Source organism: Callionymus lyra, chromosome 15 (assembly GCF_982586985.1).
Source record: "Callionymus lyra chromosome 15, fCalLyr1.hap1.1, whole genome shotgun sequence".
NCBI lineage: Eukaryota > Metazoa > Chordata > Actinopteri > Syngnathiformes > Callionymidae > Callionymus > Callionymus lyra.
The window spans coordinates 24,596,463-24,611,584 of NC_141832.1; the positions used below are offsets into that span (position 1 = coordinate 24,596,463).

Sequence of the window (15,122 nt, forward strand, 5' to 3'; positions counted from 1 at the left end):
GATTGACGGTTATATAAGGCAGAACTTTGTAGACGTGAAACAACCAGATTTGAAATAAGTCGGTCAGAAGGATAGGAGACAAGTTAGGAAGAATACTAATCAATGGAATTAAGAACTAAACATTGTGAAGATCATAAAATTTGTATACATTTATCTACACAAGTGTTTGGATCAGTTACTTTTTCACAGATAATGCATCACAGATGCAAACATCAACACCCTGACATCCTCTCCCTCCCTCCTTCACCTGAAACACTTTTCTCATCCCTGCACATCATATATAAAACATCACCGGGCTCTCCGGTTAATGCTCAGCACTGGCTAAGATCTGAGTTTGTGCTTCATAAATGATTCAGTGACTCCATCATCTCCGTCTCCGCGGGACCCATTGAGCACCGGGGAGGAGGTTCGATCCCTCCGTTTCGGCTGATGTTGTCAAAACACTTATCTTTAAGCTTAATGTATATCATCAAGAGTAGGTGAGCGAGTTTAGACTGCAATTGCGAGCATTATCATTTGAAGAAATGCAAAGTGGAGTGCGGCCTGTGGGCCCTCGCATAATTCCTCATGTGGGAAAGCAACAGCATCTTTCTATATCACACGTCTTGTGTTTGAGTCTCAGCTGCTCGAACAGTCAATTAGGGAGCAGAGTCAGGTGAGACTTTGGAGAGGTCATGGAGGTTTGTTAACCATTGTTTCTGTTCCTGAGGAAGTAGCAACGTTTCCTGGCCAGCCAGGCAACACAAGGAGAATGTGTGATAAGAAGAGGAACAAGCCCTCTCAGTCCTCCTCTCCTCTTCCTGCGGCCCTCCCATGCCCTCCTCTCTGCGCTCTGTGCCTGCAGCTGCATCTTCCACGCTGACACCCTAAGAATGGACATCGAGCCCCCGAAAACTCTTCTTCTTCTGGTCTGCATCTGTAAGGACTTTGCTTATTAGCAGAAAAAAACGTTTTTAGAAGTTGATTTGATTTATGTCTACCCTTCTCTCTTAAAAAAAAATCCAGGGCAGGTTTCCAGCGTGCAGCCATGTGAGTACAATGGCCTTCTACTTTACATTCAACTTTTCTTTGTTAATTGGCCCAGAGAGCTGCACTTTTAAAGACACTTTCAGGTTAAAATGTTCTCGCTTCAGCAAGTGGGTGTGGTTATTGTACCTTCTTGTGAACTGAAGGATTAACTTCAAGTGTTGAACACCATTTTTCTTGTTAAATGTTGCAATATAAATGTATATTTCTTATAATGAAGCTTTAATGTGTTGATATTTGTTATTAAAACAGGTTTGCAAATTCGACATGCGTGGTTGACTCAGACTTTTCAAAGCAATTTAAAAACATTGACTTTATATAATTATTTAATACCTACTTTTCAAACATCCCTTTGTGGATCATTCGTTACCTGCCTGCGTTTAATCATAAAAATTAAAAAAACACCTGAAGTCTGTAGTAGTGTAGTAGGTAAGGCATCCGGTGCCTGCGGGGTGATTTTCTGCTGCCCTGAAGCAAGACTTTGAAATGCTAGTGTCGTGGCAGCTGCAACCTAAAACTTTCAAATGAATTTTTGTACAACATTATTTTTAATTAGTTATCCTTTAATTGTTGAAAGCAGATATGTCAAACTTAATTATGTTGCACAGCTTAAGTAAAAGACTGAATAAAATAGCTTTAAATGTCTTAACATTTAAAAATATACATGTACATCAACTTCACCCCATAACACTTGCTCAAAAATACTCTGGTGTCCTACTACAGAGCAAAAAAAAGGATGAAGTGATGATAAAGTTATCAGTGTGTGAGACTTGGCTAGTTGTCCAGGGATAGGCTCCAGCGATTCACAATCTCAACAGATACTATCAGAGGTATAATCAGAATGCGCTGCAGCTATTGTCAATAATTGGACTATTGAAAATGTTTTAAAACAGATGATACTATTCTAGAGGATTTGCTCACATAAATGGTGTGTTACTTTTTTGTTTTGCTTCAGAATAAAAGTTGGACTTGGTTGTGTTTCAGTGTACATTATCGACACCATCGGACTCACCATCCTGCCCGACAGAACCATTCAGAGTGGCACGTTGGTGACCCTCAAGTGTCAAGTCATCATAAGCCACGACAACAACTTTAACCTGACGCACAACTTCCAGTTCACGCGAGATGATATCCTCTTGCACTCAGTCACGACGCGAGAAGATACGGCTCTGTATGAACTCACCCCGGCCAGGACGGCAGACTCTGGCAATTACGACTGTCGGGTCACAGTCGGGGAAGAAGGTAAAAGCAGCTTCAGCCAAAGACTCAACGTCCAAGGTGGGATGTAGGCTTTGATAGTCTTCCAGAACATGTTTGATTGACCTCAGGTTGGAAATAGTTACCCCTTTCCCTCTCTTTAATCTTTCCTCAGGCCTCCAGATCCCGACTCTCAACATAAGCAAGAGCATGCTTTACGAGAGTGAGGAGTTTGTTGCCATCTGCAGTGCTCCAGACGAGAAAGGGCATCTGATCTTTCAGTTCTATCAGAGAGAGACTACTGGAGAGACTTCGATGATAAAGCAAACAGCCACTTCTGGGAGTTCATCAGAGACCACGCTGGTCCTGAGGAAGATCGGGGACAGCTTCTTGTACTGCGAATATGAGATTTTTTTGGTTTCTGGGAACCGGCGGTCCAACCGGAGTAATGAGATTCAAGTAATAGTACAAGGTGAGCAGACACTTTCTCAGTTTCTTGACCTTCTTAAGCTCTCACGAGTCTTAGTTATAATTATATTAATATATTTCATTTAAAAGCGCCTCTCAGGAGAATCAAGGTCGCTTCACAATAAAATTACATAATACAATAAAATCACACAATAAGTGTTTTTTGTTTTTTTTTATAACGAGTTATCTATTTAAAAAGTGGTTGAAGGTCAAATGACTCATCCAGGGATTTATCACCATCTTGGCTCACAACAAACTCTAAAAATATCCTTTTTCATGTCTTCATGACGGACTTTGACGGATGGAACTTCTTTGAAACTTAGCAAGATTTTGAAAGTTATGGACCAATGCGTTCTTTTGTTAAGGGGTTGAGGGGTTTCCAGCATGTTACTCCAACTGAGTTAAGTGCCATTGTCACCTGGCCAGCTATAGTTATCCTCATCCACTTAATTATCTTTAAAAGATTTCAAATATAAGTGGGGAATGTGCACCTTGAGTGAGCCTGGCTAAGCAAAGATGTCATCCAGAGGAATGAGAATTATTTTACACTAATGAATTGTTCCTCCCAAGGTCATAGATTGACATTATCAAGGGAGTGAAGTCTATACAGGTAATAGAAAATGTACTTGAAAGTGGTCTACTTACATGATCTATCCCGCAGGTCTTTATATTTCCCCCATCATGAACGTGCTGTACCCTTATCCCAACATCTATGAGGGCGACATCCTCGAGGTGGTTTGCAAAGTGGTGAATCAGCCCAAGGACGTGGAGGTCTTCCTGATGAGGGACAGGACGTTTCTCAAGAAGGCCATGATCAGTCTGAACCATCGATTCACGGCCAAGGAGGGAGACTCAGGGGAGCTGGTGTGTAAAGCTCGGTGGGGCAACGTGCAGAAAGAAACCTTCGAGACCATCACGGTCAAGAGTGAGTAGTTATCTGTTATTGATTGATTATGATCTTATCAGAAGGGCACATTTCAAGGATGCATTACTGCACCACAGGCCTGTTTTCACCGCCTCAACTGACCATGGAACCTAAAACCATATTCGAAGGGGACACTTTTAAACTGACCTGCTCCGTGACCGTGTTTGTTCCTGAACGAATCAACAATGAAACCATGCGCTTCATCATCTTCAAAGACAATGTCACACTCACAAGCTCAGCGACATACATATCCGTGGCCCACCCAAGTCGAAATGGAAACTACACCTGCCAAGCTAAGGCCTCCTCACTTCCTCCGTCGCCTGCTTGCAATTTCCTGAAAGACAGTCAAAGGATAGTTATTCAAGCCAAAGGTGAGTCATTACGTCAAGACACTTCAAGAATGTGTAGGCCTGACAACTGACCACATCTTATTAGTTCCAGTATCCAAACCCATGCTGAGCGTCATAGGGGGGAAACTGGTGCTCGGGCAGAGATTTCAAATCCTCTGTCAAAGTGTCAGTGGTACCATGCCCATCACGTACACACTTTTCGGACCTAACAGAACTCCAGAGAAGCGGGAGGTTAGGAAGCCAGGGGACCAGGCTATATTCAACACCTCAGCTGTCAACAAAACGTCCGACATCAACAACATACTGTGCCACGCACAGAACACTGACCACAAGCCTCCGATGATTGGATCTGGACAGATTCTTCTGCGCTCTACCAGGATCATTGGTAAGTGGTGACAACACCTCCTCATTGAGGGTTAACAACCAAGTGTAAAATGTATTTCCCACAATACACCTATGTGCTCTGAGTCTGAGATATTGTCTTGAAGTCAGTGCCACTCCCTTCAGAGCCAGTATCCAAACCCGTGCTGACCTTGCTGCCCAACAACGGAGACGTCGCAGAAGGGGATGACCTGACGCTGATCTGTGCTGTTGACAAGGGTTCTCCTCCATACAACTTCACCTGGTACCACACTGAGACACGGGACGCGCTGTTCTCCAGGACGGAAGAGAAAATGAAAGTATCGTTCGCCATCAAAGCCGTGCAACGCGACAATACGAGAGGTTACTACTGCGTCTGCACCAACCCGGCTCACCAAACTAAACAGAGCAGCACAGTAATGATTGGTGGTGAGTTTGCTAGCGTATGTTAGCGTAAGTAATTTCTCTTTTGATAAATCATCGAATAGATCACAAAGTTTATATCTTCATACCTTGCATAATTTCTGACATTATTCTAGGCCAGAATGGGAGATTTTAATTTGTAACTTGTACCTGACAAACTTGATATATTATAAAACCTGAAAATTGTCTCATCTCTTACACAGTGAAGATGGCCAGCTGGAAAAAAGGCGTGATCGGCGTCATCTGCATTCTGCTAATTCTGGCCTTGATCTTGGCCTTAGTTTTCAGAAAAGGACTTATGAGGTTCAAGACAACAAGAAGTGAACTATCAGTGTGAGTCACTTGGTTTTTACTTTTCCTCAAAAATCATTGTTTTCACGGCAAAGTGGTTTTAAGGTCCACTGTTGACACCCATGGAATTTCCTGTTTTAAAATACTGATTGTGTTTTTCACCATTTCGTCTCAGGAAGTCGGCCGGCACCAAAGTGGAGCGGTTGAGCCTCACACAGGCCGAGGTCAACCAGGCTGCAAACGGTAACACCGAACTCATACTTTAATCATTAATAGTTAATGGAAGAAACCAAAAATCCAACTTAAAATGACTCTAGTTAGCACTGTTAGCAACTGGCTAAATTAGAAAGTTTATAGATCGGTTTACAATTTACCTTACTTGGTATAACAAATTGCCTGGTTGAGACCTAGGCTCCTGCTAGGATTTGTGTGATCTGCTGTCACTAAAAGAAGCAGTGTCTTTGTAATAGCCTCAACAAACTGTAAAAGCATCAGTGTGTGGTGTGTAAATCTGCAGGGCGGACATAAAACTTGACAAAAAAGTGACATTCTTTTATAAAAAATGTACATTATATGTATTGTATTATAACAGACGTATTATTGTTATCATGAAATTAATGAAAAAAATGACAATCTTAAATTAATATTTAATCTAATATTGTCCATAACAAAAGGATTAGCTATTTTATCTCTGACTAGATGATGACTCATCACATTTCCTATTTCTCCAGTTACACCTGGTATTATGGGAAAGAGTATTTGGAGTGATCATACTTCCGGTTCAGGTGAGAACATTTTGCTTTTTAAGGTGCAGTTACATGATTCAATTTGATTGGATTATATTATCTTAGTCTTACATTTTTCTGCAATTGCATATATATAACCTGTAGTAATAATACCTCCAAAAATACTTCCCCCGACCCGAACGGTGCAATGCATCAATGGACTTGATTTGAAACATTATCATGGATTCTTGTTGATCTGATTTCAGTCTCCAGAGCTACAGTACAAAATTAGCTGTTTTTTCTCTAATTGTGTTTTGCTTCTTGAGTATTCAAGTGTATCAGAGTGGCGCGGGAAGGAAGGTTATAAGTGCAACAATGAATGTGATAAATGACTTGTTCAGGACGGATCCAACTTTTCAGCTATTGTTCAATGAAGTCCTCATCTGTTGTCCTGCAGAGTCCGACGATCAGGCGAGTGTAAAATCCCCCGAGAGGCCTGAACCGCAGCACCCCGAGATGCAGGTGGACCCGAACCGAGGTAAGACGTCTCGGCTCTAAAGTGTACTCGCCGTCTTTATTACAGTCAGACTGTTGCAGCTCCAGTCAAGGTTGAAAACAGGCGGAAACAGGATCACCACCCAGTGTAAACATTCTCATTGTTAGAAGAAAAGAATGTGCCATTACACTGACGGCTCGGCCGCCAGGTGTCCCGCTTTCGTCACGGACAACTTCCTGTTTTAACAATCAAAGCCAAACAGCTCCGGCATCTGCCGAGGCGGCCGAAGGAACACACTTCATTGTTTTACCCCCTGAGGATTCCATTGTTCGCTCGTTAATATTGCAGCGAGGTCTATGTAGGTCACTCGATACGTTTTGCTACTGGTCCATTTCAGCTCAAACCCCCCAAAATGTAAAAACAAAACATTTGAAAAGATTGGTTTGCCATTTTCAGCACACACATGTCAAGGAGGTCCCACAAATAAATAACAAATTACCTACTTGTTTTATAATATTGTTTTATCCTACACCTCCTGGTTTTTATTGTATTGTGTGATTTTATTGTATTATGCAATTTTACTGTGAAGCGACCTTGAGTCTCTTAAAAGGCACTTTTAAATAAGATGTGGGATTATTATTATTATTATAAAATTGAATTTGTATTAAAATGTTCAGGTTAGGAAACTGACTTAGAAGGTAAACTCAATAAAATACACCTAATTTAGTTTAAAATACAATATCATTGAGAAAAAGCACAGAGCTTAAACGTACTCTAAATGTCGAAATTCTTTCTGAACCAAAACCTGCTATGTCACTATTTTATCGCCCATCACAGTCACGCAAGCAGTTAATTAAAAAATCAAAATCAGTCAAAGCCAGATCAGCGTTCATTTAACAAAGAGGTCTGAATACTTCCTCTCGCACATGTGTTCCTCACAGGAGCAGTGATGAAAACACCACACAATTAAACCATTTAAATTATTGTAAATTAATGATGAAATAATAGTGAACATTTACCAATGACAATTTTTTTTTTTTAAGAATAATTTCTTGTATTTTAAGCATCGTAGCTCGACCATAACGCTGGTTCTAAGTGACATCACAGAGGATGATATCACTTAAACCCTTCTTTGCTGTTTGTCTCATTTCCGGTTCCTCTTTAACGTCTGCTGAGTGTGTGCTTTGTGTTGGCAGGCGTGCCGCAGCTGGATGACGCAGTAAGTAGGACACTCATGTATTTATGATAAATGTGTGGTAACAACATCTATATCCGGCCTGTTCTCTGCTCCAGCAGGTCGTGCATTCAGGGACAATAAGCTTTAACTTTGCTCTACTTTATTCTCAAAATGTAGGACATACTGTATATTTGGAACAATGCTGATGAGTTTTTAAATAGCCAAGTCAGCGATTTTGGTGTAATCGCTTTTGGACACACTTTTCATTTATCAAGGCAAGGGAATCATACAGACATCTAGGGACAAATAAACTCCAGACAGAGATGAATTTGACTTTAGTGGAGGCTGAACTAGGACACCCTTGCTGTTACAAATCTAGATCTGTCATTCATCAGACACTCAGATTAGAGCTTATGCTTCCATTTTATCTCCTGGAGAGATTTGATCTGCACTCTGAATGAAGTATATTTACATGGAGGAATAAACAATTAAATATATATGACAGAGTTAAGATATTCTAAAAAGCAACAGTAAAAATTGACTTCAAAAGACAGATTTCACCTGTATGAAAATAATGTCATGTGAACGCTTCATGTTTCTTTTTCAGACAGGATCAGTGGAGTATGCTCAGCTGAACCATGACTCAAGTCCACCTGGTTGCCACAGAAAGATGTCTGAAGACGCCAATGTTGAAATTGAGGGATGTCCCAACATCACTATGGCCGACACTCAAGCATAGACAAGAACTATTTATTGCCTCTATAATAACACAGCTGGTGCCTTTAATGTAGTTATATGTTATATTTATATAACACATTTTCCACAGACAAAACGAGAAAATAAATTAAAAATAATATATTTGTGTTTAATGTTTCTTCTTTTCCTGATTTTACCTGATTGAAGTACCCGAGGTTACCGTTAGAGGGCAGACTTAAGGCGCCACAGCTGCATGGAAAGTTAACACCGACAGGAGAGTTCCCTTTGATTTCCCTTCACTGCAGGTCGACTGAATGATGTAACACTTTGAAAAAGGTCTCCTGACAGGTAAGAGGGCAATTTACCTGAACACAGAAAATATGGCTGAAATAAAGTGTGGATAAAGATGTTCATGTTAAAGCTTATATGAACAGATCTATAGCTATAATCAAAAGCTTGTTTAAATTGATCAACTTTATTTTCAATCACCTTCATGACCCCACCCTCCACTGAGATCAAGACAACATAGTCTGAGGTCTTGGAGTGGCACAGGAGTCTATTTGAGGCACTGGCTGATAAAATCAGAATATCTTGTTCGCATAGGATTGATGTTCATGCTTTATTTTCTACAGGGTTTATTGACAATATTATGGCGAGACGAGGAACGCAGGGACCGGTTCAGTTCACACACTTTATTTGTAGGTGTGTCAGAACAGCTCCCCTTTACATATTCCACTGCATGAGAAAAGCACACCACAATAGATTATCTTGTTCAAAAATGTAAGTGATAATGAATCATGAATCAAATCATGAATTGCTTTAACATCACACCGCGTGGAAATACTATTATTATCTTTATTGCAGTCACACTCAATAACTAGTGAAATGATCACCGAATGAACTGAGGAACAAAGGATCCACAAGGAACAATATTAGCACAGCATTTAGTTGTTCCTCCCCGACGTGTTTATTCTGACAGACAGACAGACAGACAGACAGACAGACAGACAGACAGACAGACAGACAGACAGACAGACAGACAGACAGACAGACAGACAGACAGACAGACAGACAGACAGAAGGACAAACATTACTTTATTGATCCTTTGGGAAAGTTCATTCGGATACTCAGGGTTCCAGCAACAGAAGAACAAAGCTTGTTTGTTTTATCATGTTGCTTCTCTTCTGTTCCTTGTTTCTGTTTTATCTCGACTACAGGAGGCAGGTGTGAGTGGTTGAGGTGATGTGGTGATCTCTACTTTCTTAAGAAGCTCTGGAGCAGGAAGTTGATCACGTCTACAGATAAGATTGGCTTTAAAATGTATCTTTCCTTGAACTCTATTCTTTTGAAAGTTTCTAAAAGAAGTTCCTGACGTTGCCGATTTTTCTATTCTTAGTGAGTATTTTTCTCCTTTTTTCTAGTTTTAACTTACATCCTGACAAGACTTGGATTTTATTTATAAAAGAAATTGTCTTTTTTATATTATTTTTTGTATTTGACTGTTTTCTCTTCTGTGTGTTCTGATGTTGCGTCTGTGACGGTGCAAACAAAGTTCAAAGAAAGGACACATATAAGGTGCAGGAGGGAGACCAACTAGGCGGAAGAAACATATCACACATTAGCAAAAGAAATTACGAAATTGTGGAACAAATATAAGGAATCATGAAAACACATTTACCAAGTCATAAGACAAATTTAAAGAAACATGAAATAAATCTGAAAAGAATTGTATAACAAATGTACATATTAATCACTTAAGTAAACTGGTAGAACCACCTCTGACCTTTTTAATTTTTTTAATAAAGCTTTTACTTGATTTTCTTGTGTCTACACCATTTTAGACTTTTCTTTTACAAAGGTAAATGGTTTTAAATGGTTTTAAATTCCCTAGTCTATGTGAGTCATTGTCCATCTTTTTATTCCATGTAGTTCTATCCAAAGTGTCATATTTGAAATGCAACTTGCTCACATGTTTTAAGAAAACCTACCCCACCTTTAAGGTGCAATCCATGCGGTGCTATCGTCAAGTCCACAAATCCATTGAGAAACCCAACACCACGACCAACACCTCACGGCGCTCCATTCTTAGTCCGGACCATTATAGACTCAGCATGCCCTACAATATTTCTAAAAGTTGCAACACTCCCTCCGGCCCTCTCATGGCCGTCCAGTTAGGGGTCACCTATGAATGGACATGGCCGATGGTCTAGTCTGCCAAAAAGCAACTGTATGCCGCTGAGGATAGAAGCCGTCTCAGTCAGCTCATAGTTGATTAATCAAATTACTTCACTTGGACTATGTCCTTGTTAGTACGGGAGCGCAGGTTACATAAAACTGAGCAGAACTTCATTTAGGGAATACAATGGGTCAGACTCAGGTCAATAATTCCCAGATGAGTTTCCTACCTCATAATCAGTGTCTTAATTCAGTCATTAATTCAAAGTGAGATGTCGACTTGGTGGAGTGAGACATTAGACAAGAGCCACAAGTGAGTCTGAAGAAAGGCAGCAGGGGAAGACGAGACTCCCCTCAACACCACGACCCATTGATGGTCCTGCAAGTCTCTCCTCACTCAAAGAGAAAGATGAAGTATGTGTTTCTTCTCTTAAAGTTATGACATGTGGGTTCATGCCCCAGCAGGTTTCCCATTACACGTGGAAACCTCCGCTCCCTCCAGACCGACGCCTTGCATGAAGAGTGACTGTTGGCCTTGGTTGAAAATATACATCTGTGCTGCCATTTCTCTTTTCTTTTATCACTCCACGACTGCTGGCCATGTCTTCAGCAGAAACTTGAGCCTTTCAGTATCTGGAGGACCACTAAACTAAAATTAGCACACTGACCCCTGTGCAATCCATTCTGCGAATGTCCTGGGATGGTCGTGGACATGAGATGAGGTCATCTAAAAGACCCCAATTTACAAAAGTGAAGTATGGAAATTATTTATATATATGAACTTGAGAACTAAATATTAATACATTTTAATAAGATTTACGCTTTACATACAGAAAATTACTGGAAAAAACTTTTTTGTCGACACATGTCCAGAGATTTATCTAAAGGACAAATTTGATCTAAATTGAGGTTAAATAAGTCAATTTCGAATGTAGTTTGACAGTGAGTATGTGCAATCATGCACGTGTGGCTGCAGTGATTGTAAAGAGAAGTCAACGTTACATTATTGTCTCTTCAACTGGCTCAGTGAACCCACACTTTTGATTAATCACCCTATAATTATCTTCTCAATAAGTCGATGAAGTCAAAATATAGACATTTTTGCTGATAACATACAGCTTTAGTGCTTGTTTAATCCAACTGAGCTCCTGAGGCTGAACTGCTATTGCTTGCTAGGGATCAAACAATGGCTGAGTGAAAACACTTTGAAGCTAAATGTGGACAAAACTGAAACTCTGGTTATTGCTCCTGATGATAAGATTCCAGGGTTGAGTCAATACTTGGGTGAATTGAGTCAGTCTGTCAAACTGAGCCTGAGAAACCTGGGTGTTGTATTTAACAAAGACATGTCTTTAAACTGACTAAAAACTGTTTCCTTCAACTGAGAAAAATCTCTAAACGTGTCACATGATTTGGATTTTATAATCCACGCTTTTGTTTCTTCTCGTTTACACTAAAGTAACAGTTTATTTTCTTGTCTAGAAAAGAAGGAGCTGTCTCACCTGCTGTTAATAAAAAATTTTGCAGCGAGAACTTTGACCCACTCTAGTAGTTGAACTCAAATTTCCCGGATCCTTAAAACTCAGTTTCTTTAAGGATCAATTTTAGAATTCTGGTTCTTACTTTCAGAGCTATTCATTGTCAGACTCCACCTTACATCACTGATCTGATCCAGCCTTACACACCAGCTCGGGCTCTGAGGTCTCTGGATATGGAGAATGGTTCCACGCTTTCGAAAGCTTTGGAACGATCTTCCTCTCCTTCTACGTTTGATGGAGTCTACTGACTCCTTCAAGAAGCATCTTAAGAACTATTTATTTGTGCAGGCTTTTTCTCATTTAATTTTTCTTATTTCACGTTTGGGCCAAGACTGAACAAAACGTCTCAAGGCCCATCTTCTGATGTGACATCTTCCATTGTCATCCAGTGCTGAGTTAAAGGCCAGCATGTCCACCTGCTGTAAAGTCCTACATCTATAATAGCTTGAGCTGCTACAGCTCCAGGATCTAATTCATTGTAATCTCCTCCACCCTGTCCAGAACCTGAGCCTGTGTTACACAGACATTGACCCCTAAATATGCTCATATTGCGCAATCAACATCAACAAATGACACGGTGCACAATGCACGGTGATTGACCTCCAACCTGCTTTTCCATGGATGCAAGCTTCTGGTTAAGTAACTCTACTCTCGCGTAAACAGTCCGAGGTCTGCAATCCCGTTTATGTGTCCTGAACTTGAGCCATCCTGTGGCCGAGCACAGCTGTTGCGGCACTCGACGGCTTTTACCTCAGGACAAGAGGCAGCGCAGTAGAAGGAAGCCATCTTTGCTACTGGATATCGGTCAAAGTTGGTGAAAGAACTTTTAAATAGTGTTCCATGGGTCACAGGAACAAATGGAGAGTTTACGGTCACCTCTTTACAGTAGTCGGTTGTTTTCCAACCATAAGACACGTACCCGATGTCTATATTCTTCCCTGACAAAGAACACATTCACACTTTCAGCAACGCAGACACAAGTTCAACCTTCTTTTGCAGCAACAGCACAAGTGGACATCTTATGGTTTGTGTTGAGGTAGACGTCGAAATATACAACAATATCTTGACAAAATTGGCTGCTTTCACTGAAGTTGAAGAAAGTATGAGATATATTCTCATGGAAACCATGCCCTCATGACTGGTCAGGGTCAGAAACTTTAGAGACCGAAGGCACGAGGATCACAAGGAATGTAGGAGCAGATGTCAGTCTGGCTCAGCTGCGAACAGATCAGCTTACCTTTGCGGCTTTGTGAATCCATCGTCTACCATTATTGTTGATAACTCATAAGAATTATTTTGTACGTGTTTCACTTTCATTCATTCAGTTTGTTTAACAAGCTCTGTTTATTTTTATTCAATGTAAGAGTGCAAATGAGCAAATTAATGAGACCAAAAAATAAAGAGAAACAATGGAATACCATTTTAAAATGTGGAAATATATATGAAAATTATTTGTCAATATTTTGATAAATGTTGAAAATACTGTATGAATAAATAAATTCAATAGATATATGGAAATTGATGTGAATTTAAAAGATCATTAATTGGTATAATTATGCTATAATTATTAATATATATTGTTTAAAGAAAGATAAAGATATATATATTTTTTAAATGTTTTTGTATGCCTCTTTTGTTGTTATATTTAACATTTATTCTGATTAAATCTCTTTAAAAAATATGATACTTTGTGATATCAAATTAAAAACCCACTACAGTAGGTTATATACATTTTTTTCCCCTTTACATGCATATATTTTTTATATGAAAAACAACTTAATTGAAACTGACTGTCTTAATACAACTTTTTAGATTTAGTTGTTTAACAAGACAGAAACACTAAAACCGTCAATGATTCCCTCAAGTATCACCCTAGACCTTTGTTCACACATACCAAAACTACCTAGCCTACTTTTCAATGTCCTGCCCTGAATACCAGGGGTCATTCCAGGGTCATTTCTGACAATACCACAAGACCTTTTCCAGAGTAGAACAGTATGGAAAAGCTGCAGTGAAACTCTTCAGTGTCACACTGACCTTCGCAGACGTGGATGTATGTGTGGGGATTATAGGGAGTGCATTCACAGCATGCTACCAACAACATGATGCTTCACAGGTCTTATTTTTAAACCAACAAACATCCAACCTGCAACAAATCCAGCGCCCAGGAATGTCGAGATGATCTTTGTGCGACATGCAAAACCCACTGATAAGACTCTGTTATTGGACCGTATATAAAACGTCTCCGCTCAGTACACACTAACAATTTGAATATTTCATTTGTTACTGTGTTCATACTATTTGCTTTTATCCATAACAAAATGTTGGTTCTGAAGGATGAGCGTTATGGTAGTGTCCCAGTTGTGCTTGGTTTTCATTACATTTAAAAACAATTAAATATAAATATACACAAATAAAAGAACATATTTCATCCAATTTTTTCAATTTCTTTCATAAAATAAGCGTAAATCATTTATGTTTTTTATTTGGGACTCTCCTGAGAGACACACTTTTATGTTTTCTGTTTTTATTACGCATTCACTAAAGCCCAAATATATACACATTGCAAAAACTCTACTCTAATCAAGTCAAGAAGTTTCTTATTTTATGTATAACCTAATTAATCTTATTAATAATGATGATCCACTAAATGATGAGCTACTGCACATTCACCTTATGGGTTTAGGAAAGGCTCTTGTTTTAAGATATACATTTTCTTTTGACTAGCTGGTTAAATTACCTTATAGCTAAAAGATCATTCCAATGGGGTAAAGTTTCTAAAAATTATAAAAAATATCTTAATACAAGAAACTAACCCAGAATATTGTTTGTCTCCTATTGCCCTATTTTTCTTTTACTGTGTACAAGCAAGACTTATGGAAGTTATGCACAAGATATAGAAATGGTCAGGAAGAAAACTTTGCAAAATATGTTTCCAGTTTGTTATAGGAAGAGGAATATTTTCTTTCAAAATGTAAATTAAATAATTATTTAATTGTAAGGGGGGGGCACATGTCTGTTACCAAAATATGTCAAAAATATGTCAGACTATGAAAGCATTGTCTTAGTTATCTCTCAAAACCTCTCTCGATGGCCCCCAAAGCAAACATGACCAAGGAGACAACAACAAGTCACACCAACAGACAATCGCCTAATTTAGTGTTAACATTGCTATTTATGTTAGTGTTATTTGACCTTGACCCAAAAGTAGAATTTTTAAGATACATTGAGAATTATTTAAGTTAATAAAAATCATGAAGACATGAAACTCGAG

The 15,122-nt window shown here is 39.3% G+C and overlaps 1 protein-coding gene across 2 annotated transcripts; it reads left to right on the plus strand.

Moving 5' to 3' along the window:
• Positions 1-807: 807 nt before the first annotated feature.
• On the plus strand, positions 808-8,296 carry pecam1a (platelet and endothelial cell adhesion molecule 1a). 2 transcript variants are annotated; one of them, XM_087810049.1, is made up of 14 exons: positions 808-918; positions 1,006-1,029; positions 2,011-2,304; positions 2,399-2,695; positions 3,353-3,616; positions 3,694-3,987; positions 4,052-4,351; positions 4,474-4,755; positions 4,953-5,082; positions 5,216-5,283; positions 5,772-5,825; positions 6,223-6,303; positions 7,458-7,480; positions 8,046-8,296. In XM_087810049.1, the coding sequence occupies exons 1-14, from the start codon at positions 873-875 to the stop codon at positions 8,175-8,177; spliced, it is 2,289 nt and encodes a 762-aa protein (XP_087666175.1). In that variant the 5' UTR covers positions 808-872; the 3' UTR covers positions 8,178-8,296. The 2 variants fall into 2 exon arrangements, 1 of the variants encoding a protein (XP_087666175.1); XR_015713450.1 differs by lacking the exons at positions 7,458-7,480; positions 8,046-8,296 and having other exon boundaries at positions 5,220-5,283.
• Positions 8,297-15,122: the final 6,826 nt, after the last annotated feature.